The sequence below is a fragment of the Heloderma suspectum genome, chromosome W, assembly GCF_057233095.1.
Source record: "Heloderma suspectum isolate Gila_16-S chromosome W, 16-S_ref, whole genome shotgun sequence".
In the NCBI taxonomy this organism is placed as follows: domain Eukaryota; kingdom Metazoa; phylum Chordata; class Lepidosauria; order Squamata; family Helodermatidae; genus Heloderma; species Heloderma suspectum.
In genome coordinates, this window is record NC_139475.1 from 67,939,229 (window position 1) to 67,963,298 (window position 24,070).

General features: G+C 47.5%; 1 protein-coding gene across 5 annotated transcripts in view; it reads left to right on the forward strand.

The window, feature by feature from the left end:
* Positions 1-19,592, forward strand: part of LOC146334133 (histone-lysine N-methyltransferase, H3 lysine-79 specific-like) — a 158,106-nt gene extending 138,514 nt beyond the window's left edge. For 4 of the 5 annotated variants that reach the window (XM_084825120.1, XM_084825122.1, XM_084825121.1 and 1 more), the window contains 5 exons: positions 1,110-1,735; positions 3,402-3,607; positions 8,874-8,938; positions 11,280-12,233; positions 15,995-19,592. In XM_084825120.1, coding sequence (XP_084681246.1) covers positions 1,110-1,735; positions 3,402-3,607; positions 8,874-8,938; positions 11,280-12,233; positions 15,995-16,002 — 1,859 coding nt within the window. In that variant the 3' untranslated portion in view covers positions 16,003-19,592. Of the gene's footprint in view, positions 1-1,109; positions 1,736-3,401; positions 3,608-8,873; positions 8,939-11,279; positions 12,234-13,192; positions 13,786-15,994 lie in introns of those variants that run through there. The other variant, XM_084825124.1, reaches the window with a different exon arrangement.
* Positions 19,593-24,070: the final 4,478 nt, after the last annotated feature.

Sequence of the window (24,070 nt, forward strand, 5' to 3'; positions counted from 1 at the left end):
TTTATAGGTCATAGCCAGCATTTTGAATTGTGCCTGGAAACAGACTGGAAGCCAGTGAAGCTGTTTTAACAAGGGAGTTATATGCTCCCTGTAACCAGCCCCAGTCAACAGTCTATCCATTTATGTATTTACTTATAGAAATTTATAGCCTAGCCCCTTCAAGCAAGTTCCCAGGATGGCTCCCCCGCCCCCAAAGCACAATTCTAAAACCATTTAAAACATACCCCAAACAGAAGAATTGTAAAAATAGCATGAATGAAAACATGAGCCAGAGATAAAACTGATTAAAGTAAGCCATTAGGAAATTTTGGGAGAGGGAGAGGGGGAAAGTACCAAAATGACAAGAGTAGGCAGCAGGTGAGTCACCTTGGAGAGGGTGCTCTATAATCAGGACATCATCACTGAGAAGGTCATACCTCTAATGGCATAAGCACCTGGAGAAGAGCTTCTGTTGAAAATCTTGTTGTGCAGACAGGCCGTGAAGGTTTGAGGCCTACAGAGGCAAAGGGAAAAAAGTCAGGCTTAGAGGCCTGGAGTTTTCTTTTGGGAGGGGGTAACCCTGAGAAGAGTAGTGTCATTTCTCTGGTTAAGTTTCTCTTTCAGTTCCCCAGTTAAGTTTCATTTCTTCAGGTTTGAAGCAGTACTTTAGGGTTTGAGGGAGGAGGGTATATAAAGAGAGTGAGAGAGCCAGTGAGAGCAGAAACAGAAGACCAGTGCAGGAAGGAGCAGCCTAGAGGAGTCTAAGGATAGCTAGGGCAAAGGAACTTGTGTTTTGCAAATTTGCTTTTAAGGCCTTTTGTATCATTCAGCTCTATTGTGTAAATACCTTTAGTTGTAATTTGGTTTCTTTAAATCTACTAGTAAACTGTTGTGGTTGTACCCTGTGTCTAGAGTGTCAAGTCACCCCACGTCTACAGCCTAAACCTTGTTACTGGGAAGGGGAAGTTTAAAGGAAGGGAGGTGGGACTCTTAAGGAGGCAAGAGATCCTTAAGGAGTTGCTCAGGGGGCCTAGGTCATAAGGGGAACCCTGACACAGGCACCTGTGGAGAAAAAGGGAACTGATGAAGTGACGAAAGCCCTGATATATAATCCCTCCCCCTTTACACAGGTTTTTCTTACATGACTGGCTCCATGTCAGTCAACAGGACTCTTCTAAACAGCCCCACCCAGATAAATCACAGTGTTGATCACATAGAACTAGAGGACGTGTCCAGTTCAGGAAGCTTGTTCAACTCGGCAGGGTCTCGAAGCTCCACTCCACAGCACCCCACCTTGCTTATGATGCCCTCGCAAAGTTCTGGGCAAAACTCACCTGCCCACCAGCACTCTGCAAGCCCCAGGCTGAACGGGACCTCTCAGAGCCTTAGAGGGGTCCTGCAATACATGGAGACTCAAAAGATGTTTTCTGACGGCACCAGGGCAGATCTACAGCCAGAGCCGGCCTTCTCCGATCCCGAAAGCGAGGGCAAGAGAAGGATCATCTTAACCATCTCCCCTGCTACCGGAACCATTAAGCATTCTCCATCAAACAAGCACAGCCCCCTCATGGCAAGCATCCGGATGGAGTGTGGCCAGGCGTATGTGCAGGATGGGAAGAAGCATGGGCGGAGGAAGCGATCCTCCATGGGAATGCTGAACGTGAACTCCGGGGTGTCTCCAAAACGCAAATCGTTGCCCACAGTGGCTGGGCTCTTTGTGCAGTCTTCAGGGTCTCCCCTGAACATCAACTCCATGGTGAGTATGGAGGCATCAGGCTTTGCTGTTCTAAGGTTGAACTGTTTAGGCAGCTGCTCGATCCAAGCGACCTGGTGTGAAAGGTGAATCTGGAGATGGGCCATATCTCAGTGGTGGAGTATGCAGGAGGTCCCAAGCTTGATCCCTGGCATTTCCCCTTAAAACAGGGGTGGGGGACCTATTTCAGCCCGAGGGCTGGATTCTGTTTTGGAGAAGCTCTCAGGGGACTACATTCCAGTGGTGGGTGGGGGCAAAGGGGCAGCGGCAAAATGCCAGTAGATTTTCGCTTAATTTTTCAGAATGAGGAAGAACTACACAAAATCCCAGAAACCACTGAACAAACAGTGGTTGAGGGGAAGGAGGCGGGGCCAGGAGAAGGGCGGGGCCATCTGGGGAACCCCAAGCAGGACAGCAGGCTGAATTGGGACCCCAGGCAGGACGGATTTGGCGAGCCCCTGGAGAAATTATGCTGGGCTAGTTGAATACATAGTTTGGCCTAGTATAAAGTTACTTCCCATGTTCCTTTGACGAATCAGAAGGTTGTTCCTGGGATTTTTCCCCCAGGCTTGCCAACGTGACATAAGCATAAGCACGCATAGGAAGGCTGGCAGCCAGTGAAAGTTTGCACAAGCCAGGGACTTCTGTGGAGTTATTTGCAAGGCTGGCTCAAGTGGCTTGCACATTGGTGTGTGAGGGACATGTGAGTGATTCTCCTTGGGAATGTTCCCATCACAGATGTGTAAAAATATGGGCAAGTCTTGAAGATCTGTGGTGATACAGCCTTGTTTTGAACCATTTAAACAAAAACTCCTCAGTTTTTGTTTAAACTCCATATGTGATGCTTCCCTACTCCTGACACAAGGCCCAGCGTTCATCCGTGGTGGCTGTGAAGGAAATCTGATGCTTTGCACATAAACTCCTTTAAGGATTTGTGAAGCTGTAGCAAGTAGAGCTTCCTGGGTGGGGGAGGAATTGATTGCAAAATGGTCTGTTTCAGAGCTGGATAGCCTGGCACACCCTAAAGCAGGAGTGGCCAATGGGCAGCTCCTGAAACCATTGTTACCTGGCTCTGAGCAGCAGTCTTACTAACAGTGTAGTATAGTGGTCAGAGTGTCAGGCTGGGACTCGGAAGACCCAGGTTCAACTCCCCACTTGGCCATGAAGCTCACTGGGTGCTTCCCTCCACGTTCCTTTTCCTTGTGTATTGTGTCTTTTTATAATCCTGCTGGCAGCCTTACAAAGGGTGTCCTCTTTCACTGATCATATGTAAGCTGCTCTGGGAGCCTTTTTTGTCTAAGGAGCAGCATATAAATACTTGAGATAATAAATAAATAACCATTGGTAGCCCTCTCCCCCTCCATAAGCTTGTCCAATGGTTTCTTTTTTAATGTCTCTGCATGTGCCCCATAACTGTGGATTTGTCACTGCTTGGTGGTGCTGACTTTATGCTGACTTTATGCTTCCGTACAGTATAGGTGGTGATGGTTGGGTTATCAGCAAAATATACTCCTGGTCCTCCCTAGACCTCTCTCTGAAGAATAGTAGACTATAGAAGTTGGCCTGCCTTACCTTAGATTGTAAAATCTTTTAGCCAGCTCTTTCTTTCCCTTCTTCCCCAGCCTCCCTAATCCTTAACATTTTCTGTCTTCTCTTTTCCTTTCCTCAGGTCAGTAACATAAACCAGCCTTTAGAAATAACAGCCATTTCTTCCCCTGAAAACTCCCTGAAGAATTCACCTGTTCCATACCAGGACAACGACCAGCCACCGGTGCTGAAAAAGGAGAAGCCCCTCATCCAGGCCAACGGCATCCATTACTCGCCGCTGACTTCTGACGAGGAGCAGGGCTCAGAGGATGACTGCAACAGCACCAGGTGAGCAGAGCCAACGTGCCGCTCTAGCGGCTGTTCTTGCATTAGGGGCTGCTTCAAGTGTCGTATGACGTCAAATCCCACATTGTACTTGCCCAAAATCATGAGATGAGACCCTGTTCCTTTTACCTTCCAAGGTACACTGTGCATTTTCAGCATTTCAAAAATGCAGTGCTGCCTCTGTGTCCTTTTGGTGAAAGCTCTGGCCCATGCCCTGGCCGTTTCTTGCCTTGAATACTGCGGATGTCTTCTCTCTGGACCTCTATTGCCTGCCCTTCGTCCATTTGCATCCAGTGCTCTGCTGCCAAAATCAATCACCTCTCTTGTTGATCTGACCACACAGTTGTTGTTGTTGTTGTTGTTGTTGTTCAGTCGTTAAGTTGTGTCCGACTCTTCATGACCCCATGGAACAGAGCATGCCAGGCCTTCCTGTCCTCCACTCTCTCCCGGAGTGTGCTCAAGTTCATATTCATTGCATCGGTGATGCTATCCAGCCATCTCATCCTCTGCCATCCCCTTCTCCTTTTGCCTTCAGTCTTTCCCAGCATCAGGGTCTTTTCCAGGGAGTTTTCTCTTCTCATTAGGTGGCCAAAATATTTGAGCTTCAGCTTCAGTATCTGTCCTTCCAATGAGCACTCAGGGTTGAATTCCTTTAGGATGGACTGATTTGACCTCCTTGCAGTCCAGGGGACTTGTAAGAGTCTTCTCCAGCACCACAGTTCGAAACCATCAATTCTTCGGCACTCAGCCTTCCTTATAGTCCAGCTCTCACAGCCATACATTACTACTGGGAAAACCATAGCTTTGATTAGACGGACCTTTGTCGGCAAGGTGATGTCTCTGCTTCTTACTATGCTGTCCAGGTTTGCCGTAGCTTTCCTCCCAAGGAGCAAGCATCTTTTAATTTCATGGCTACAGTCACCATCTGCGGTGAGCTTGGAGCCCAAGAAAGTAAAATCTGTCACTGCTTCCATTTGTTCCCCTTCTCTGTGCCAGGAAGTGAGGGGGCCAGATGCCATGATCTTCGTTTTGTTAATGCTGAGTTTCAAACCAGGTTTTACACTCTCCACTTTCACCCTCAACAAGAGGCTCTTTGCTTTGATAATTCTCCTGGCAATCTTAATTCCGACCTGTGATTCATCCAACCCGGCATTTCTCATGATGTACTCTGCATATAAGTTAAATAAGCAGGGCGACAATATGCAGCCTTGTCGTACTCCTTTCCCAATTTTGAACCAATCAGTTGTTCCATGTCTGGTTCTTACTGTTGCTTCTTGACCCTCATACAGGTTTCTCAGGAGACAGGTAAGGTGGTCTGGTACTCCCATCTCTTTAAGAATTGGCCACAGTTTGTTGTGATCCACACAATCAAAGGCTTTAGCGTAGTCAATGAAGCAGAAATAGAAATTTTTCTGGCATTCTCTTGCTTTCTCCATGATCCAGCGAATGTTGGCGATTTGATCTCTAGTTCCTCTGCCTCTTCGGAACCCAGCTTGTACTTCCAGTAGTTCTCGGTTCACATGCTGCTGAAGCCTAGCTTGTAGGATTTTGAGCATCACCTTGCTGACATGTGAAATGACTGCAATTGCACGGTAGTTTGAACACTCTTTGACATTGCCCTTCTTTGGAATTGGAATGTAAACTGACCTTTTCCAGTCTTGTGGCCACTGTTGAGTGTTCCAAAGTTGTTGGCATATTGAGTGCAGCACTTTAACAGCATCATCTTTTAGGATTTTAAATAGGTCAGCTGGAATACTGTCATCTCCGCTAGCTTTGTTGTTACTAATGCTTCCTAAGGCCCACTTGACTTCACTCTCGAGGATGTCCGGCTCAAGTTCAGTGACCGCACTATCATGGCTATCAGGGACATTCAGATCTTTCCTGTATAGTGCTTCTGTGTATTCTTGCCACCTCTTCTTAATCTCATCTGCTTCTGTTAGGTCCCTGCCTTCTTTGTCCTTTATTATGCCTGTCTTTGCACAAAATGTTCCCTTGATACCTCCGATTTTCTGGAAGAGATCTCTAGTCTTTCCCAATCTATTGTTTTCCTCGATTTCTTTGCATTGTTCATTGAAGAAGGCCTTCTTGTCTCCTTGCTATTCTCTGGAACTCTGCATTCAGTTGGATATATCTTCCCCTTTCTCCCTTGCTTTTCGCTTCCCTTCTTTCCTCAGCTACTTGTAAAGCCTCATCAGACAGCCACTTTGCTTTCTTGCATTTCTTTCTCATTGGGATGGATTGAGTTGCTGCCTCCTGAACAATGTTACGGACCTGCGTCCATAGTTCCTCAGGCACTCTGTCTATCAGTTCTAATCCCTGAAATCTATTCCTCACCTCCACTGTATATTCATAAGGAATATGATTGAGGTCATACCTGAATGGTTTAGTGGTTTTCCCTACATTCTTCAATTTAAGCCGAAATTTTGCAAGAAGCAGCTCATGATCTGAGCCACAGTCAGCTCCAGCTCTTGTTTTTACTGACTGTATAGAGCTTCTCCATCTTTGGCTGCAAAGGACATAATCAATCTGATTTCGATATTGACCATCTGGTGATGTCCATGTGTAGAGTCGCCTCTTGTGCTGTTGGAAAAGAGTGTTTGCTATGATCAGCGTGTTCTCTTGGCAGAACTCTATTAGCCTTTGTCCTGCTTCATTTTGTACACCAAGGCCATGCTTGCCTGTTATCCCGGTTATGTCTTGACTTCCTATTTTAGCATTCCAGTCCCCTATGATGAAAAGGACATCTTTTTTTGGTGTTAGTTCTAGAAGGTGTTGTAGGTCTTCATAGAACCGATCAACCTCAGCTTCTTCAGCATCAGTGGTTGGGGCATAGACTTGAATTACTGTGATGTTGAATGGTTTGCCTTGGATTCGTACTGAGATCATTCTATCGTTTTTGAGATTGTACCCCTGTACTGCTTTTCCCACCATTTTGTTGACTACGAGTGCTACTCCATTTCTTCTAAGGGATTCTTGCCCACAGTAGTAGATATGATGGTCACCTGAATTAAATTCGCCCATGCTTGTCCATTTTAGTTCACTGATTCCCAAGATGTCGATGTTCAATCTTGCCATCTCATGTTTGACCACCTCCAGCTTACCTTGATTCATCGATCTGACATTCCAGGTTCCTAAACAATATTGTTCTTTACAGCATCGGACTTTCTTTTCACCACCAGACACATCCACAGCTGAGTGTCCTTTCGGCTTCGGCCCAGCCGCTTCGCTCTTTCTGGCGCTACTTGGAAATTCCCTCTGCTCTTCCCCAGTCGTATATTGGACACCTTCCAACCTGAGGGGCTCATCTTCCGGCATCATCTCTTTTAGCCTTGTGATACGTTCCATGGGGTTTTCTTGGCAAGAATCCTGGAGTGGGTTGCCATTTCCTTCTCCAGTGGACCACATTTTGTCAGAACTCTCTGCCATGACCTGTCCATCTGGTGATGTCCATGTGTAGAGTCGCCTCTTGTGCTGTTGGAAAAGAGTGTTTGCTATGATCAGCGTGTTCTCTTGGCAAAACTCTATTAGCTTTTGTCCTGCTTCATTTTGTGCACCAAGGCCATGCCTGCCTGTTATCCTGGTGATTTCTTGACTTCCTACTTTAGCATTCCAATCCCCTATGATGAAGAGGACATCTTTTTTTGGTGTTAGTTCTAGAAGGTTTTGTAGGTCTTCATAGAACCGATCAACCTCAGCTTCTTCAGCATCAGTGGTTGGGGCATAGACTTGAATTACTGTGATGTTGAATGGTTTTCTATGCTCTACTGTCACTGAAATAACTGCATGTTCGTTCCTTGTTTCCCCTGGGGCCTCTGCTTCTCTTCCTCTGTGGTTTCCTCTCTGTCACATTTTAGGCTGTGAGCTCTTCTGGACAGGGACCTCTCCTCTTGGACTCTGGAAAGTGCCAGGCACATGGATAGCACCACACAAATAAATAATAGAGAACTGAGCTGGGGGGAATCCAAACTGTCCAAAATGCACAATGGTGACTCGACTCACATGTTGGGAAACTGAGCATAAATGTCTATCAGTAAAATATACTTTAGATCAATAATTGTAATGAGGAATGAAAGAACTAACTATGCTGGGAAATTTACAGAGAGGATTAAAAAAACATTTTCCCCCATGGCTTCATTATTTCCAAATATTTTACATCTCTAGTCTTTCTATAAAAGTCTTCTTATTACTTAGTTTTTAGAAATCATTGAGGGGGGGAGTAAAGGCTTGATAACAGTATATAAGCACTTTGTCTTAAATTCTAAAAGAAAATATTTCATAATCCATAGCTGTTCAATTTTTCCAATTTTTCAGAAAAAACACCAGTCCTCAGAAAAATACGGAAAACCATTTTTTTCTGAATTTTTCTGTACCTTCACATCTCTATGCCTGGCCAGTTGACCTGGCCACAATTATCCAGACCCTGTCAACAACATCTAGGCTAGACTATTGTAACATGTTGTACTTGAAGCATACATAATGACGGTTTGTGCACGATGCGGCAGCCAGAGTGTTAATTGGGACTGTTTGCTGTGAACACTTTAAGCTGGTGTTGAAGGACCTCTACTGGCTGCCTGTTGGTTTCTGGTCTCAACACAGGTAGCAGCATTGACCTTTAAAAAAAGAAGAAGCCCTAAATGAATATCTGGTGGACCATCTGTGGAAACCTTCCTGTGGATTAAGTTAATCTTTGGAAGCCCTTCTCTGACTGTGCATACCTTCAGAGGCAACTGAAATGGCTACTAGAGAGAGGGCTTCTTCAGTGTTGGCTCCCAAATTATTGAAATCCCTCCCTACCTAGAGATTTTTTGCCTGCTGTCTTCATTATTGACCTCAAGGCACCAGATGAAGTTCAGCCTGTTCTTTTGAGCATTTGTTGGCTTTCCTGGTCGCTCCTTTTTATTGATATGACTGACAACAGAAGCAAAGAATTACCAGTCACAGCATTTATCTTTAATAATGGGGGGGGGGGGAAGAGGACAGCTTTTTATTAGAATCGTGATGTCAGCTATGTCCAAAATAAAGTTCCTGAGGAGCAAGAAGGATTTGGCATTCTTATAACAGAGGAGGGTTACCAATCACAGTGTTCTGTTTTGTGTTCCCAAATGATAAACTACTTCTTAATCTGCTTCATTTGTTTGGTCTCTGTTTATTTAATTTTTTTCGTCTGCTGTGTGATATATTTTCTTTGTAGCTGCTTTGAGGCGTATGTGACAGATGGAGTATAAATCTCTAAAATAAAATAACCCCCTTTCTCCCTCTCCCTTTGTAGAATTGAGAGAAAAATTGCAACGATATCGCTGGAAAGCAAATCTCCGCAGAAGTCAATGGAAAACAGTAAGTTTGGAGGCCATTGGTGTGTATTTTTAGTGTCTAGAATGTCAGCATGGCTGGGTTGTCTTGTACCGTCCGCTGGGGGCACCGGGATGAGGGTGGGGAGGGTTCCCTGTAGTGCATCTATGTTGAAATGGAAATCTTTTTCGTTTTTGCGGGCAGACATGTGTTTTGAGATTGCCTTCTGCCCAGTATTTATTACACTTGTATGGGGGAGTGGTGAGTGAATACCGGCTGCAATGACTCCGTGATGAGGTAAAGGCGCTCTGTGTAATGTCTGTAGCTATTCTTCCAGAGTCAGAGCCAGTCTTCCTTGCTGCTGTATTTCTGTCAGTTTTCCAAAGCAGCAAGTAGGGATTATTCTACTTATTCTAAAAGCAAGCTCTTGTCCTTTAAATGGAAGCTGTCATGTCACAAAGTTAAAAGCCTCTTTTTCAGGGGTGAGGATGGGGGATTAGGTGGGGCAGATCAGTGCTCCAGGTGTGCAGGGCACTCTGCCTTGTGGCCCTGTACTCTTATTAGCATTTTACCCCACTCTTCAGCCAAAACCCCCTACCAGAGCGACTTAGAAAGCTCAGTAGTGAGACAGTCCTCTGTAAAAGACACAACAAAAAAAGGAAAGGGATGAGGAAAGAAGCAAACTTAGCTACTTGTTACCCCATTCTTATAACAACCAGCTTAAATGGGGACAGTTCAAGGAGAGGAGGAGCCAGCAGTTGCTGGTCTCTGAGCAGAGCTGACAGAGCGGTCCAGCTTCCCATCTCTTCCTCTGCTGCAGCCGAATGGAATGGCAGTTGCTGGACAATGCTTGACAGAGGGAGGAGCCCGGTGGAGCGGGCTTCTCCGCAAAGCTGATGGTGGCTGTGCTCCTCTTCTCTCCTTTGCTGCAGTCTGAGGGGTGGCATGGGGGTTGATAAAAAAAACCCCGACCTTAAAATAACAGGGAGAGCAGTCCTGTGGCCCTTAGACAGTGTTTGCAAGGCTATAGGATAGTTCTGATTGCTGGATCCAAGGTTGGAAACAGCGCTCCGACCTTGTACCCCAGAGTCCAAGCCTCCCTTGCGGCCGGCACAGAGAGAACCACACTGGCGGTTCTGAGCTCGCAAAAGTGACCTTGGAGAGGACAGGAAGGGGGTGGTTCTGGGGGTGGGGAGGGGACTGGGGAAGCAGGAATACGAGCTATCCCCAGCCTCCATCCCTCCCCCTCCCTGACGCCTCAGCTAGATGGGTGAAAATGCCTGTCTAGCAAAAATGCAGAGCAGGGGGAGTGCAGAGGCAAAGATCTTTGGAGGCTGACGGGCATCCGGATAGGACTGCATCCTTAAAGTCTTTTTATCACCTTTGTACAGTTCAGATAATTGCATCCCTGCCCAGGAGTGGGCGTGAAAACTTGTCGTACGGTAGCTGTCATTTTAAACATAATTTGGGGAACCACAGGCAAAAGTACACATCTATAGGGCAAAGGTTTAGGAGAGACAAAAGGAAGTACTTTGCACAGCACACAACTAACTTGGTGGAACTTGCTGCATAAGATGTGGCAAAGGCCACTAGCCAAAGGGGTTTTGACAAGTGAGTAGACCAGTTCATGCATGAGGGTAAAGACAGCTAAGTGAAACTTCTCTGTTCTGAGACACTCTGCTTCTTTGTGCCAGACATTGAGGACATGTGGTAGAGAAGGCTGTTGCCGCTGTGTGTTTCTCAGTGATATAGGCTGGCCACTGTTGGAAACTGGAATGTTGGGCAAAACTGACTTTATTTATGTATTTATTTGCAGTATTTCTTTATCCACTTCTTAGCCAAAAAGCCTGCTGGAGCGGCTTACATGCGATCAGTAAAACAAGACGGTCCCTGGTTACAGACTTACAATCTGAAAAGACGCTGTACACAAGGAGAAAGGGATGGGGTGGGAAGAGGAGCAAGTTAAGTAGTCTTTCAGCAGGGCTGGTGGCATGGCCCTGCCTCTCCTCTCACCACCCTCCATTACAGCCTGCTGGGATGGCTCCTGGTGGTGACAGCTGGAGGAGGAGGAGCCTTCATGGGGAAATCTTTCAGCAAGGATGATCCAGTCCAGTTGGGCTGCTCTTCCATTCCTGTTTGTGATCCGGCTAGGCTGTCTGGCCAAGTCCTCCTCTCCCACTATGGTGGATGTTAACAAAACAGGGTTTGGTATATTGCATGCAGCCACTCCTGGTTATGGGATTTTATAACCCTGTTAGTTTCCAGGTGCAATGTCTTTTTGGAGCATGCAGGGCACAAAACTTCTGATTTTCACACAGCCCAAAGCATAAACGCGCTTTCTCAAGACTGATGCCTACAAAACTCTCTCTCCCTCTCTGCAAACCAGGCATCAGCTTAGCCGGGAGAAAACCAGCCAGTGAGAATATGAACAGCAGCAAATGGAAGTCGACCTTTTCTCCAATTTCGGACATCAGCCTGACCAAAACAGTGGACAGTCCGTTGCAGGCATCGGTGGCATCCCTTAGCCAGAACTCCCTCTTTGCTTTCAGGCCGTCCTCTGAGGATGGCTTGGTGGCCAATGCCAAGGCTGTGGCCCGTGCCAGGAAACACCCTGCCCCCTCTGGTCCTGGGTCTGACGGGCTCGGCCAAAGTACCAACTCCATGAATGGGTTCATGTACAACAGCGGGCTGTTGGCAGAGGGCTGTTTACACAGCTTTATCGACAGTGCTTCGCTTCCACATAAAGCTGCTGACGTGGCACCCGCGCTGGGGGGCTCCTCACTGAGCTTCCTGGTGCAGCGGAACAAAGAGCCCGGGGTCTCCGAGATGAATCCATTCTTGAGCAGAAGGCAGCTAGAGAGCTCAGGAGCCGGGAAGGGGGAAGACTTGAAATGGCCAAGGCACAAAGGCAAGGAGGGCAGTGAACTGAGTGTCCGCCTGGGGGGCTCTTTGGACAAGGCCTCAGTGCTACATCCCAGCAAAATTGGCAAAGGGCGAGAGCGGGATGTGGAGCTCAAGAATGGCCACAACCTCTTCACTGCTGCTGCTGCTGCACCCTCTGGTGGCCTTCTCCATGGCAAAAGCCTCTCAGCAGCCACCCCTGGCAGCTTGGCCACCACGGCTGCGTCTGCCCAGACGCACCACCCCTTCTTGAAACCGTTAAATAGCGGCTCGCCATTCCCCCTTGGCCCGATGGTGACAAGCTCATCGGTACTGCAGTCCTTCCTTACATCGATGCCAGCTGCCGGCCTGGTCCACGTTTCATCGGCTGCCACCCGCCTGACCAACTCGCACGCTATGGCAAGCTTCTCTCCTGGGATGGCAGGTGGAACGGTTGGAGGTAGGCAGAGTTAGAGGCTCTTCTCTCCCAAGGCAGGACAGGGGCGGGGAGAGCAGATTGCTGTAAGGGAACGGAAGATGTGTTTGAAGGACCAGCAGCCATGTTTATGTTTTCTCCCTTCTGAGAACGATTTTCCCCATTGGTTTATCCACCTATGAATCTCTGCCCTGGAACTCTGTGTGTCTCGGGAAATTCGGAGCAGGGGGGTCTTCTAAAGTTCACATCGTGAGGCATGGGGGCCTTGTTTTTTGGTTTGTGTGAGGAGCCATCATGGAACTAGGACAGGGGGAGACTTGAACCCCTAGATCAGCTTCCCCACCCTGGTGCTCTCCAGATGTGTTGGACTACAACTCCCAGCATCTCCCCAGATAGTCATGCTGGCTAGGGGATTCTGGAAGTTGTGGTCCAACACATTTTGAGGACACCAGGCTGGGGAAGGCTGTGCTAGATCTTCAGGGAGCCCTCTTCTAGAGTTGCCTGTGAACTCAGGTGCCAAAATGTTCTGGGAAATCACTTGTGGTAGGAAGCTCCCCCCACCCACCCCAAAAATGGGTGCCTGAAGCGGGTTCCTTGGTGGCTGGCCCTGGGAAAGGGCAGTAGGTTTCTAAATGGCTCTAGTTAGTTATGGTCATCATTGCCGAAAGGGTGATCTAGACTGGGGATTCCTGCCAGGTCTCTGACTCCAGCCACAGAGCCCCCCCCCCCCCCCCAGCACTTCTGGAACCTGAAAGGAGGCAGGTAAGTGAGTTGCTCTTCCACCTGGGTTTTGTACCATCACTGCTCATTGCCTGCTGCTGTCCTCACATGCTGTGTATCGTCCATCAGGCTGCAGCCACAACGATTTTATTTATTGATTTTCTTGCTTGCTTGCTTTTTTGTTCCATTTTGTTTCTCTCGCTGTGACCTGTACAAAGTCCTTCTGCTGAGGGTTTTTTTTTCTCTCTCTCTCCCGTTTACAGGTATTTTTAACTATGTGGTGCCTTCTGCCTCCTCCTCCTCCACTCCCTCCCCTTCCACTTCCTCTTTTTCTGTCTCCACCTCTTCTCTCCACTTCGGAGCCACCCTTGGCAACGCTGCTGCTTCCAGCTTGAATCCTCTGCAGGTTGGGTCCGGCTCTCCATCATTCCATGTGCCCCCTACCCCAGCACTATCTGGTGAGCCCCAGCACCTCAGCCGCGCCCCAGCACATTCCTCCCTTCGTACCCTGCCTCCCCCTCCTCCGAATGTCTCATTACCACCACCTCCACCCCTCCTCACGTCTAACTCCAAACCTGTCCTCTTGCAGAGCTTGTCCTCCCTGCCCACCTCCGAGGCTTTCTTGCCGCCATCCTCCACTGCTAACTCCGCTTCGTCTAGTAAGCTAGCTTCTCTTCAGCACAAAACCTCCTGCCCCTCCTTTACGGTTCACCACCCGCCTCTGCCCCGCTTGGCGCTGGCGCAGGCCACGCCTGGGATGCCACAATCCAATGCAGCTGGTGCCCCCGCCATGTGGGTCACCCTTGGCATGCAGTCTCCTTACGCGTCGCACCTCTCTGGGGTGAAGCCGCGATAAGGAGTCCGGCTTAGCTTTTAAGCATTGGTGCTCTGGAAGGTAAGGCCAGTGTGGGGTGCCTGGGGTTGGGGTGGGTAGTGGTCGGCCATGCTAAGAAGCGGAATGGTGTGCTGTCCCTTCCAGATTTGTGTTTGGCCACCCTTTCCCAGGGCCATAAAGCCTGAGACCTTGAGAACAAGTGCTCGCTCAGTGGAACCCCGGAAGCAGCCTTATGCCGAGTCGGACCCTTGGTCCATCTAGCCCCGTATTGTCTGCACTGACTGGCAGCAATGGCTCTCCAGGGTTTTAGGCAGGACTTCTCCTGTCCTGCCTTCAATCCTGCTGGGGATTGAACCTGGGACCTTCTGCATGCGAAGCAAATGTGCTACCACTGAGCCACGGGCCCTCTGCTGCTGCGTACAACATGGTAGATCCTCTGCTTTGCGTGCAGAAAGTCCCAGGCTAAGTCTCTGGCATCTCCAGTTAAAAGGATCCTGGAACAGGTGGGAGGAAAGACTCTTCTCTTCCTAAGGCCCTGCAGAGCTGCTGCCCATCAGAGTTGACAGTGCTCGGCTAGATGGCCCCAAGGCCTGACTCACCAAAAGGCAGCTTTGTACCTCCCGAACACCCCAAGGACATTGAGGGCTGGTTTAGCACCTGTCCTGCGGTGCACTGGCTCAAACACAGGATGGAGCACGCAGGGAATTGATAAGTCTTGGCCAAGGGGGTTGTGTCACGAACGCTCCCATGTGCCTCCTTCGCTGTGTGGCAGCAGTGCAGTTCTCCACGCACGTGGAAATGTTGATGCTGAAGACAAGGACTTCTGGAGTGGTTGTAGTAGCACTAAAGATCTTTGGGTTTCATTTTAACTGAGGCTGTACAGGGGTGCGGAGGGACAAGTGAGTCCATGTATTCAGCCACAAATGTTTTTACTGTCCCAATTGACTGTTGAAGCAATATTTGTCCACGTCCAAACCCTGCGGGAGAAAAACCCAAACTCTGCCTCATGCCATTGTGTAGCTCTTGACTTGTTCCATCTTTGTCCCATCTTTCTTCCAAGTTGCTCAGAGCAGCTAAGGTGGTTCACTCCTGTTTCACCCTCAAAACATCTGTGTGAGGTGGGTTAGGCTGAGAAGAAAGTTACTGGCTCAAGGCCAGTCCAGGAACTTCGTGCCAGAGCACAGGGTTTTGTTTTGTTTTTTTGCCCTCGCTTCCCTGGTCAAAGGGCAGACCCTACGCCAGGCATAGGCATACTTCAAACTTGAAAGGTCTGCTTAGGGCAGTCTCCCCCAACCTGGTGCCCTCCAGGTGTGTTGGACTGAAACTCCCATCATGCCATCGGCCATGCTGGCTGGGAATGATGGGAGTTGCCATCCAACATATCTGGAAGGCACCAGGTTGGAGGAGGCTGACTTGGGTTTTATGAGAATCCTGAGGTCTAACGGGGTCCCCCATGAGCCCTGCACTGAGTGATCTGCATATACCAGTACAACTCTGCATCTAATTTCATATAGATCAAGGATCCTGACAGCTTGATTTAGATGGGGGAAGTCTTGTTGTTGTTGTTGTTGTTGTTAAACAGTTGGGGACCATGCTGGCTCTCAAACTTTACAAAAGATGCTTCCCCTGTTTTTCTTGCCCAGAGTTAATTGCTTACTTGCCATCTGAGAGACTGTGCTTCGATCCTTGTATTGTGCTGTTTTGACAGCTAGGAAGGCTGTACGCCCCCCCCCCCATTTCATTAGATAGTTTTATTGATTTTAGAGTGATTGACACAACAGAAATACAGAGTTTTAAAGCAAAACTTCACATCAGAGCAGCTGTAGAAGGCAGAAGCCAAAATGTTTTGCTTTAAAATGTCAATATTTATGTTGTGTTAGTCACTGAAATAAATACATGGTTTAAGTTAGAGGTGGGCAGCGTTTGGCCCTCCAGATGTTTTAGCCTACAACTCCCATGATCCCTCACTGTTGGCTGTGCTAGCTAGGGCTGACTGCAGTCGTAGGCTAAAACATCTGGAGGGCGGCACGTTGCCCACTTCTGGACTTTAAGTGATTAGCTGCATCCTTTTGGGATCTCGAACAAACTTGTCTGAAGTGCTTTAAGATGCTTTGATGCTTTAATAATCTCTCTCATGCTCTCTCCGTAATTGATACCTTCTGATTTTTAAAATGCCAGCCTCAAAGTGAATTGCATCCTCTTCTTCTCCCCTTCCCTTCTTGTCTCACAGGTAACTAGAACTTCTACCTCAACCCAACGTGACCTCTGCAAGGAAAACGTGGACCAACTTCTCTCAGCTTCCACTGAAGGTGCTCGCCTCGACTGCTTAAGGGTTTCTGCTTCTCCCCCACCCCTTTTTCTTTCACTACTGGACAAAGACATATAAGTCATAAACATAAAAGCAGAGGAAAGAAAATGCTACTGTGAATCGAAGGAAGGAAGGAAGGAAGGAAGGAAGGAAGATAGATAGATAGATAGATAGATAGATAGATAGATAGATAGATAGATATTCAAACTGCAGAAGAAAATGCTTAGAAACAACTCCAGTTTGTATTGTTGATAGTTTAGATATTTATATATTTTTAAATGTTTAAAACACACACACACAGTTTTTTTGGTTCCACCTGAAGTTGAACTGAAAAAAAGGGGGAAGACTTTAACAATGAAATAACAATTCCTTCTGAAAGAAAGGACGGGCTCACCAGCGGAGATGTAACAAAGCTTCTCTTGGTGCTATTGACATCCAGCAAACTGTGCCTCTCCAGTCCAAACCTGTGGTGCTTTTTCTTTTTTTCCTTGTTTGGCCTGGTGGGGATAACCCAAGACCAAACCACGTTGTTCCTGCACATTGTTTGGCTTTTTATTTATCCTGCCCGCTCCCGTTGACATATGCCAACTGACTAGTTTTAGTAGTGAAGCAGGGAGGCAGTGAATGGGGGGGGGGGGGGTCAGCTCATTTGAAAGCTGTTTGTATTACTCTCCCTCTCCCTCCAACCATTGATGGTAATGCATATTGCAAGCAGAAAGGTGATAATCACACACACGCGCCCATCACACACATTCCAGCCCCCAGACAGAATTCAGCTACAGTGCTCATGTGTGAACCCCCCACCCCAACCCCCAAACAGGCAATCAGACACACAGGTGTATTTTGAAGGGGTGCTTTGCCTTAACTGTGCAGCAGCCAAAGGGTTGCATTAGAGAGGCTGATTCGTGGGGGTGGGGGTGGCGAGGTGATCTTCTCTTAGACTGTGGGCATGGATGATTATTGAAGTGGTCCCTGCCATTCCAGGTAGCTGGTTCACATTGGGCAATCAAGTATTGGAAGGCATTTGCATATGGCTGGACACCATAGGGCAATCGCCCACTTCAACTCTGACCCTGTGAGCCTTACCAGAGAAGCCTCTGTCTTCATCTCCCAGGTCCACTTCCCCTCTATTACACTGAGGCCTTCTGGACGTTGTTGGACTCCAGCTCCCATCAGCCCTAGCCAGCATGACCAATGGTCAGGGATGGTGAAGGTTGTAGCCACAAAGACTTCAGTGGTTTTCGTTTCCTTGTATTTTTTTTTTTTTAATGATTGTGTTTTCCCTTCATTTTTGACATACCATCTTTTGGGTGTTGCGTTGCTTAGGAAATCCAGTCTTAAGTTCTCACAAAGTGGATGGTCATCCATCCAATGAGGTTTGCCCTCCCTTGGGATCATTGGGCAACCTTAGGGTGGTTGACTTGCTTCTTGGTCCTTAGGAAGCAAGGATATCCCCACACACCCTGGTGCTCTCCTGCAAGCCCCCTTCCTAGCAGATGCGCCCCTGAGACTAACTGGTTCAGAGGGTGTTGGCCACACGTGTGCAAGCCACCGAGGCCTCTGGTGTTGGTCAGACCATTTTGAGTAAAGCTTGAGAAAACAGACAACCGAATCTTCTGCTGGGTAGGCTGCTCTCACCTTCATTTGTTGGGTTCGTTTGTTCAACATACAATGTGTTGGGTCTTTTTGTTAGCAAGGTTTTGATACTTGATCAAGAAACAGCTTCGCCTTTGTATGTTTTATCAACTTACGTGTGTGCCTGCTCTTTTTTTTGTACCACTTTAGCTTTTAAGTGGGGGTTTAATGCTATTCTATACCCATATCAGAGAAAACACACACCACAATCAAACTTAATTTTTGTATCATACTTAATATGCATTTTTAAAAGATAATCATAATTTGTGACTTGGTTGATCATTGTACAGGGGGAATAAAGACACACCACTTCTGGGATGCAACACGTATTTTATATAGATGTGGTGACAACATTTATAAAAAGATTTTGTATGCTTTTCATTTATTTTTATTAGATTGTGTTCATAGTAAAACATGGAGGGAATGTAAAGGGTTGTTTTATTTATTCAAGAGCATAAAAGCAGGGAAGGGAAGACAATAAAACTTCTCTGGGTGGACCCTTGCTCTAAATCTAGGGTAGAACCAAGAATGAGCAAGAAGAATTTTAATAATAACATAAGTGATACTTCAGCAGTGCGAGGTGGAAACACTTTGGTGTTCCCGTGTTGTAGAAAATAAGCTTACAAAAGGTTGTTCAGGGAGGGTGGCAACAAGGTCACATCAGAAGTGCTTGGTGTCTTCTCTCTCCTCTTCCCCCTTTCTGACAGCTTCAGAATATGTACTGTATATATATTTCCCCTTCAACTATCGCACAACCCCATTTTGTTTCCTTTTTTACACATGAGCTCTTGGGTTGGCAACACCTCTACAGCAGTCCTTGCTAGCTTGGGTCCCTCTGGATGTTTTGGACTACACCTTCTGGCAATAATATCCAAAGATGCCCCTTCCCAACTCTCAGCTCTTCCTTCATTCCAAGGTTCACACAACATTTACTGTCTTTACTCCTTTAGAGGAGAGTGGGGGCAGGGGGCTTACCCAAGTGAGGGAGCTACTGGTGCGTACTTGGGAGGCCCTTTGAATACTCTTCCCCATACCAAATTCTCCAGTGGGGAGAGAGGGGGGAAACTAGGCTTTCTCTTTCATAAACTGCGTACTACATCTCCATATTGGAGGGTCCCAGCCAAGGCACTGAGGCAACGTTGTAGGGTCCCTGCCCCACATTTGTGTAATTTTTGTGGAAAGATGTGCAGTTTCGATTTCATTTTTTTATAGCCATTTGGGCATGCTGTGGCCATTCGGTACTTCCCCAGCACCCACTGAAAGGCACTTTCCCCCCTGTGACTGGCAGTGGGTGCTCGTATGTGGCTTGGCCATGCCATGCTGGTGCTTCTAAGTGCTTTTGCTGTGACTGCCTTGGTCCTGGGAATTGCATGAAAAGGTCACCAGATCATAATCCGCCTGGGGTGGGTGGGTAGCAGAATGGAGCAGAAACTGTTTTACATTCCCAAGTGCCTAAGAGTAGCAAGTTAACCTTTAGAGAAGGTTCTGAGATCTTGCAGCTTTTAATGGAAGCCATAAACTATGCTGTGAGTCCTGAATCCAGGATGATGCATCACTGCCACAGGTCAGCTGTGTATTGGAAGAGACATCTCAGCAGCTGATGGTTGCTGAACCTTCTCATTCCCAACATAGAATAGTTGATTCCTGGCATAGTAGGAATGCAAAGTGGATGCTTGTGGAACCAAAACATGGCTGTGCTTTTCCTACATAGGTTTTCCACCACTGCTGTATCATCTTTGCAGAAAAAGCTAGTTGACTTGACCATTAAGTATCCCTTGTTCACACGCTAGTCTCTCAAGTGCTGTCACTCACCCTGGTTCTTCTGCTTATCCCATCTTTGGCTGCAGGGTGTGCCATGAGGGAAATCAAGACCTGTACAGTTCTGCTGTCCCTCTCCTTTCCCTTTTTTTTTTAGTTTTAAGATATCTGCTATTGGAGGACTCTTACGATGACTATAGACCAGCAACAGGGAACCTCTGGTCTGTGGAGCCTTCATGGGTTCCTACAGCATAGACCAGTCTTCCTTCCAGCTCCATCAAGCCAGAAAGAGAGATCTCCCACCCTTCATCTCATGGTCCACTCTCTTTTCTTAGGGTGCCAGTAGTTTTGTGATACAACTGGCTTCTCTTCAGTCATTAAGGTGCTCCTTCTTAACATGCTCCACCCCATGACAGGGAACAGGATCTAACTTTCCAACTGCCTCCGTACTTACCTTGACACCAGGAGTCCCCCGATTCCAGGTCTTCACTTTACCATCCTTGGGACCGTAGACTGGAGCCTGCTTATGTGCCCTGTCCTTGACATCGATCTCTATCACTGATGTCGGATTGGGATAGGCACTCGGAGTGGTCACTGCCTCCCAGACCTAATTACTATTGGGATGATTGGAGGCATAGACAAGATGATCGTTTCTGTCCCGATATGGACATGGACCCACACTGACTTAGATCCATTCCATCTGTGACTTTGTCGTGCCCTCCAGCGGAAGCAGTGCCCCAATCTCAACAGAGAGCTGACCCAGAACCACTTCAGCAGATGCCATTACCACCGAGGGCGGAGCAGCCTTCAGTACCTCCCCAAGATACTGTTTTGGCACATTCTGAAGTGCAGGAGGAGGGTTTGCCTTCTCGACCAGAGATGTCACCACATTCTGCTACAAATGATTATCAGTCTGATTCTGCCTCATATTCTTCAGTGGTGCCATCAATTTAGTCCCCGGATGGAGCTGTAGGATCTCAGGACCCTATTTCACCCTCTGAAGACCTGGGCCATTTTTCCAAGCAAATCCTGAGAATGGCACAACTTTTAGGAATAAACCCAGAGAATGCCTGAAGGACCTGGTGTTTGATGTTGTTAATGTTGAGACTTCAATGGCCATTGCTATCCCTTTTTTACCAATGCTGCTACAAACTGTTAAACAATCATGGAAGACACCAGCATCTATGACACCTACTTCAGAAAGGCTGGAAAGCATGTACAGAGTGTTGGAAAAGGATGCTGAATTCTTGTTCACACATCCATGCCCTAAGGCCTAAGGGCATAAGAACGTCTGGTCACTGGTGTTCTAGCCGATCATCTAAGCCACTTGTATTGTGTGTCGCGCAAGTGGCAGCTCCATCCCGAAGTTGTACAGAGCCTGTTCAAGTTGATGGAGAGAGCCCCTAATGGACTTGTTGGCGATGGAGGAAAACAGTGTGCGCAAATTATTGCAGCAGAGTGGGCATAGGTCAAGCCTCACTGGGGGACCCCTTCCTCCTGAGTTGGAGCTGGGGGTTTTACTTCCTTTTTCCACCGTTTCCACTGCTAACTTGGGTGCTATCGAAGATTCTGGATGACAACATGGACTGCATAATCATCACCCCATGGTGGCCAAGGCAGGGATGGTTCACCCCATTAACCTCGATGGGGTTGGTGGCAGTATCTTTGACCCCCAGTGAGAGCAGATCTCCTGAACCAGCATGATGGCTGCATCTGGCATCCCGATCTCTGAACATTGCGGTTAATGGCATGAGGGCTCCGAAGTTGCTAGATCTGTCGCAATTTTCAGAGCTGATCCAGACAGTCTTAGAGGCGGCTAGGAAGCCAGCAACCAGACATTCTTATGCCCTTAAATGGGAACAAAATCTGCATTTGTGATTTCAAGAGGGTTAGACTCAGTTACCTGTTCCCTCCCTCCAGTTTTGCAGTTCCTGTTGTCCTTATTTGAAAAGAGACTTAAATTCTTGTCTATTAAAGTTTACCTAGTAGCTGTTTCAGCATCACATGCTCCACTAGGGGGGTTTACTGTTTTTTCACACCCTCATACTTGGCATTTCCTTCGTGGAGTAAGAATACTTCAGCCTCCTGTTAAAGCTCCTATTCAGAGTTGGAGTTTGTTGGTAGTTCTCCAGGCTCTAACAGTTAAGCCTTTTGAGCTTTTAGCAACAGTGGACTTTTGTTTATTATCATGGAAATTGGCTTTTTTAGTAGTGATAACTTCTGCCCATCGGGCTAGTGAGTTAGGAGCCCTTAGGGTGGATGATCCTTATATGGTCTTCCACAAAGAAAAAGTTGTACTTCACCCAGATGTGCAGTTCTTTCAGAAGGTAGTTTCGACTTTTCACTACAACCAGGACTTTGTCCTACCTGCATTTTTTCCATCCCCAACATCAGGGTTGGAATCTAGATTGCATGCCTTGGACATGAGAAGGGCATTGGCCTTCTATAAATCCAGAACAGAAGGTTTTTCAACTCATCGAGGCTTTTTGTGTGTTATGGGGGAAGGAGAAAGGGTCTCCCGCTGTCATCACAGAGACTGGCTTCCTGGGTCATTCAAACTATTACACTCGCCTTCCAGCTTGCGAACCTAGGTTTGGGTAAAGTGACAGCGCACTCCACATGGTGTCCATGGTGACATCAATAGCATTTGACAGAGGTGTCTCCATTCTGGAACTGTGCCGTGCTGCCACTTGGGCAGCCCCATCGACGTTCGTGTGGCATTATTGCCTAGATGTGAGATCTCAAGCAGACTGTTCCTTTGGTCATGCTGTTCTTTCATAGAATCATAGACTAGTAGGGTTGGAAGGGGCCTACAAGACCATCTAGTCCAACCCCCTGCCCAATGCAGGAATCCAAGTCAGAGCATCCCTGACAGATGGCTGTCCAGCCTCATCTTGAATGCCTCCAGTGTGGGAGAGCCCACCACCTCCCCAGGTAATGGGTTCCATTGTCATATTGCTCTAACAGGAGGTTTCTCCTGATGTTCAGCCGGAATCTGGCTTCCTGTAACTTGAGCCCGTTATTCTGTGTCCTGCCCTCTGGGATGATCGAGAAGAGATCCTGGCTTTCCTCTCTGTGACAACCTTTCAAGTACTTGAAGAGTGCTATCCTATCTCCCCTCAGTCTTCTCTTCTCCAGGTTAAACATGCCCAGTTCTTTCCGTCTCTCCGCATAGGGCTGTGTTTCCAGTCCCCTGATCATCTTTGTTGCCCTCCTCTGAACCCTCTCCAGCTTGTCTGCATCCTTCTTAAAGTGTGGTGCCCAGAACTGGACACAGTACTCCAGATGAGGCCTAACCAGCACTGAGTAGAGGGGAACTAGTACTTCCCGGATTTGGAAGCGATGCTTCTATGAATGCAGCCCAAAATAGCATTTGCCTTTTTTTGCAGCCACATCACATTGTTGGCTCATATTCAGCTTGTGATCGACAACAATTCCAAGATCCTTCTTGCTTGTAGTCTTGTTGAGCCAAGTATCCCCCATCTTGTAACTGTGCATTTGGTATGTTTTTCCTAGGTGCAGAACTTCATTCTGTTGTTTTCTGCCCAGCACTCCAGTCTATCAAGATCACTTTGAATTTTTTTTGTGTCTTCCTAAGGATTAGCTATCGCGCCCAATTTTGTGTCATCTGCAAAACTGATAAACATTCCCTGCACCTCCTCCTCCAAGTCCTTAATAAAAATGTTGAAGAGCACTGGGCCCAGGACTGAGCCCTGCGGTACCCCACTGATTCCCTCTCCCCAGTTTGAGAAGATCCCATTGATAAGCACTCTTTGAGTCCGATTCTGAGCCAACTATGGATCCACCTGATAATTGTTTCATCTAGCCCACTTTGAGCTAGTTTGCTCCTAAGGATATCATGGGGCACTTTGTTGCAAGCTTTGTTGAAGTTGAGATATATTATGTCCACAGCATTCCCACAGTCCACAAGGGAGGTTACCTGATCCAAAAATGAGATCAGATTCATCTGGCAGGATTTGTTCTTGAAAAACCCATGTTGGCTTCTAGTAATCGCTGCATTGTTTTCAAGGTGCTTACAGATGGATTGCCTCATAATCTGCTCCAGAATTTTCCCAGGGATTGATGTCAGACTGACTGGTCTGTAGTTCCCAGGTTCCTCCTTTTTGCCCTTTACTTTCTTGGGCTCCAAGATCACCGCAGACGGTGACTGTAGCCATGAAATTAAAAGACGCTTGCTCCTTGGGAGGAAAGCCATGGCCAACCTAGACAGCATAGTAAGAAGCAGAGACATCACCTTGCCGACAAAGGTCCGTCTAATCAAAGCTATGGTTTTCCCAGTAGTAATGTATGGCTGTGAGAGCTGGACTATAAGGAAGGCTGAGCGCCACAGAATTGATGCTTTCGAACTGTGGTGCTGGAGAAGACTCTTACGAGTCCCCTGGACTGCAAGGAGGTCAAATCAGTCAATCCTAAAGGAAATCAACCCTGAGTGCTCATTGGAAGGACAGATAATGAAGCTGAAGCTCCAATATTTTGGCCACCTAACGCGAAGAGAAAACTCCCTGGAAAAGACCCTGATGCTGGGCAAGACTGAAGGCAAAAGGAGCAGAGGACGGCAGAGGATGAGATGGCTGGATAGCATCA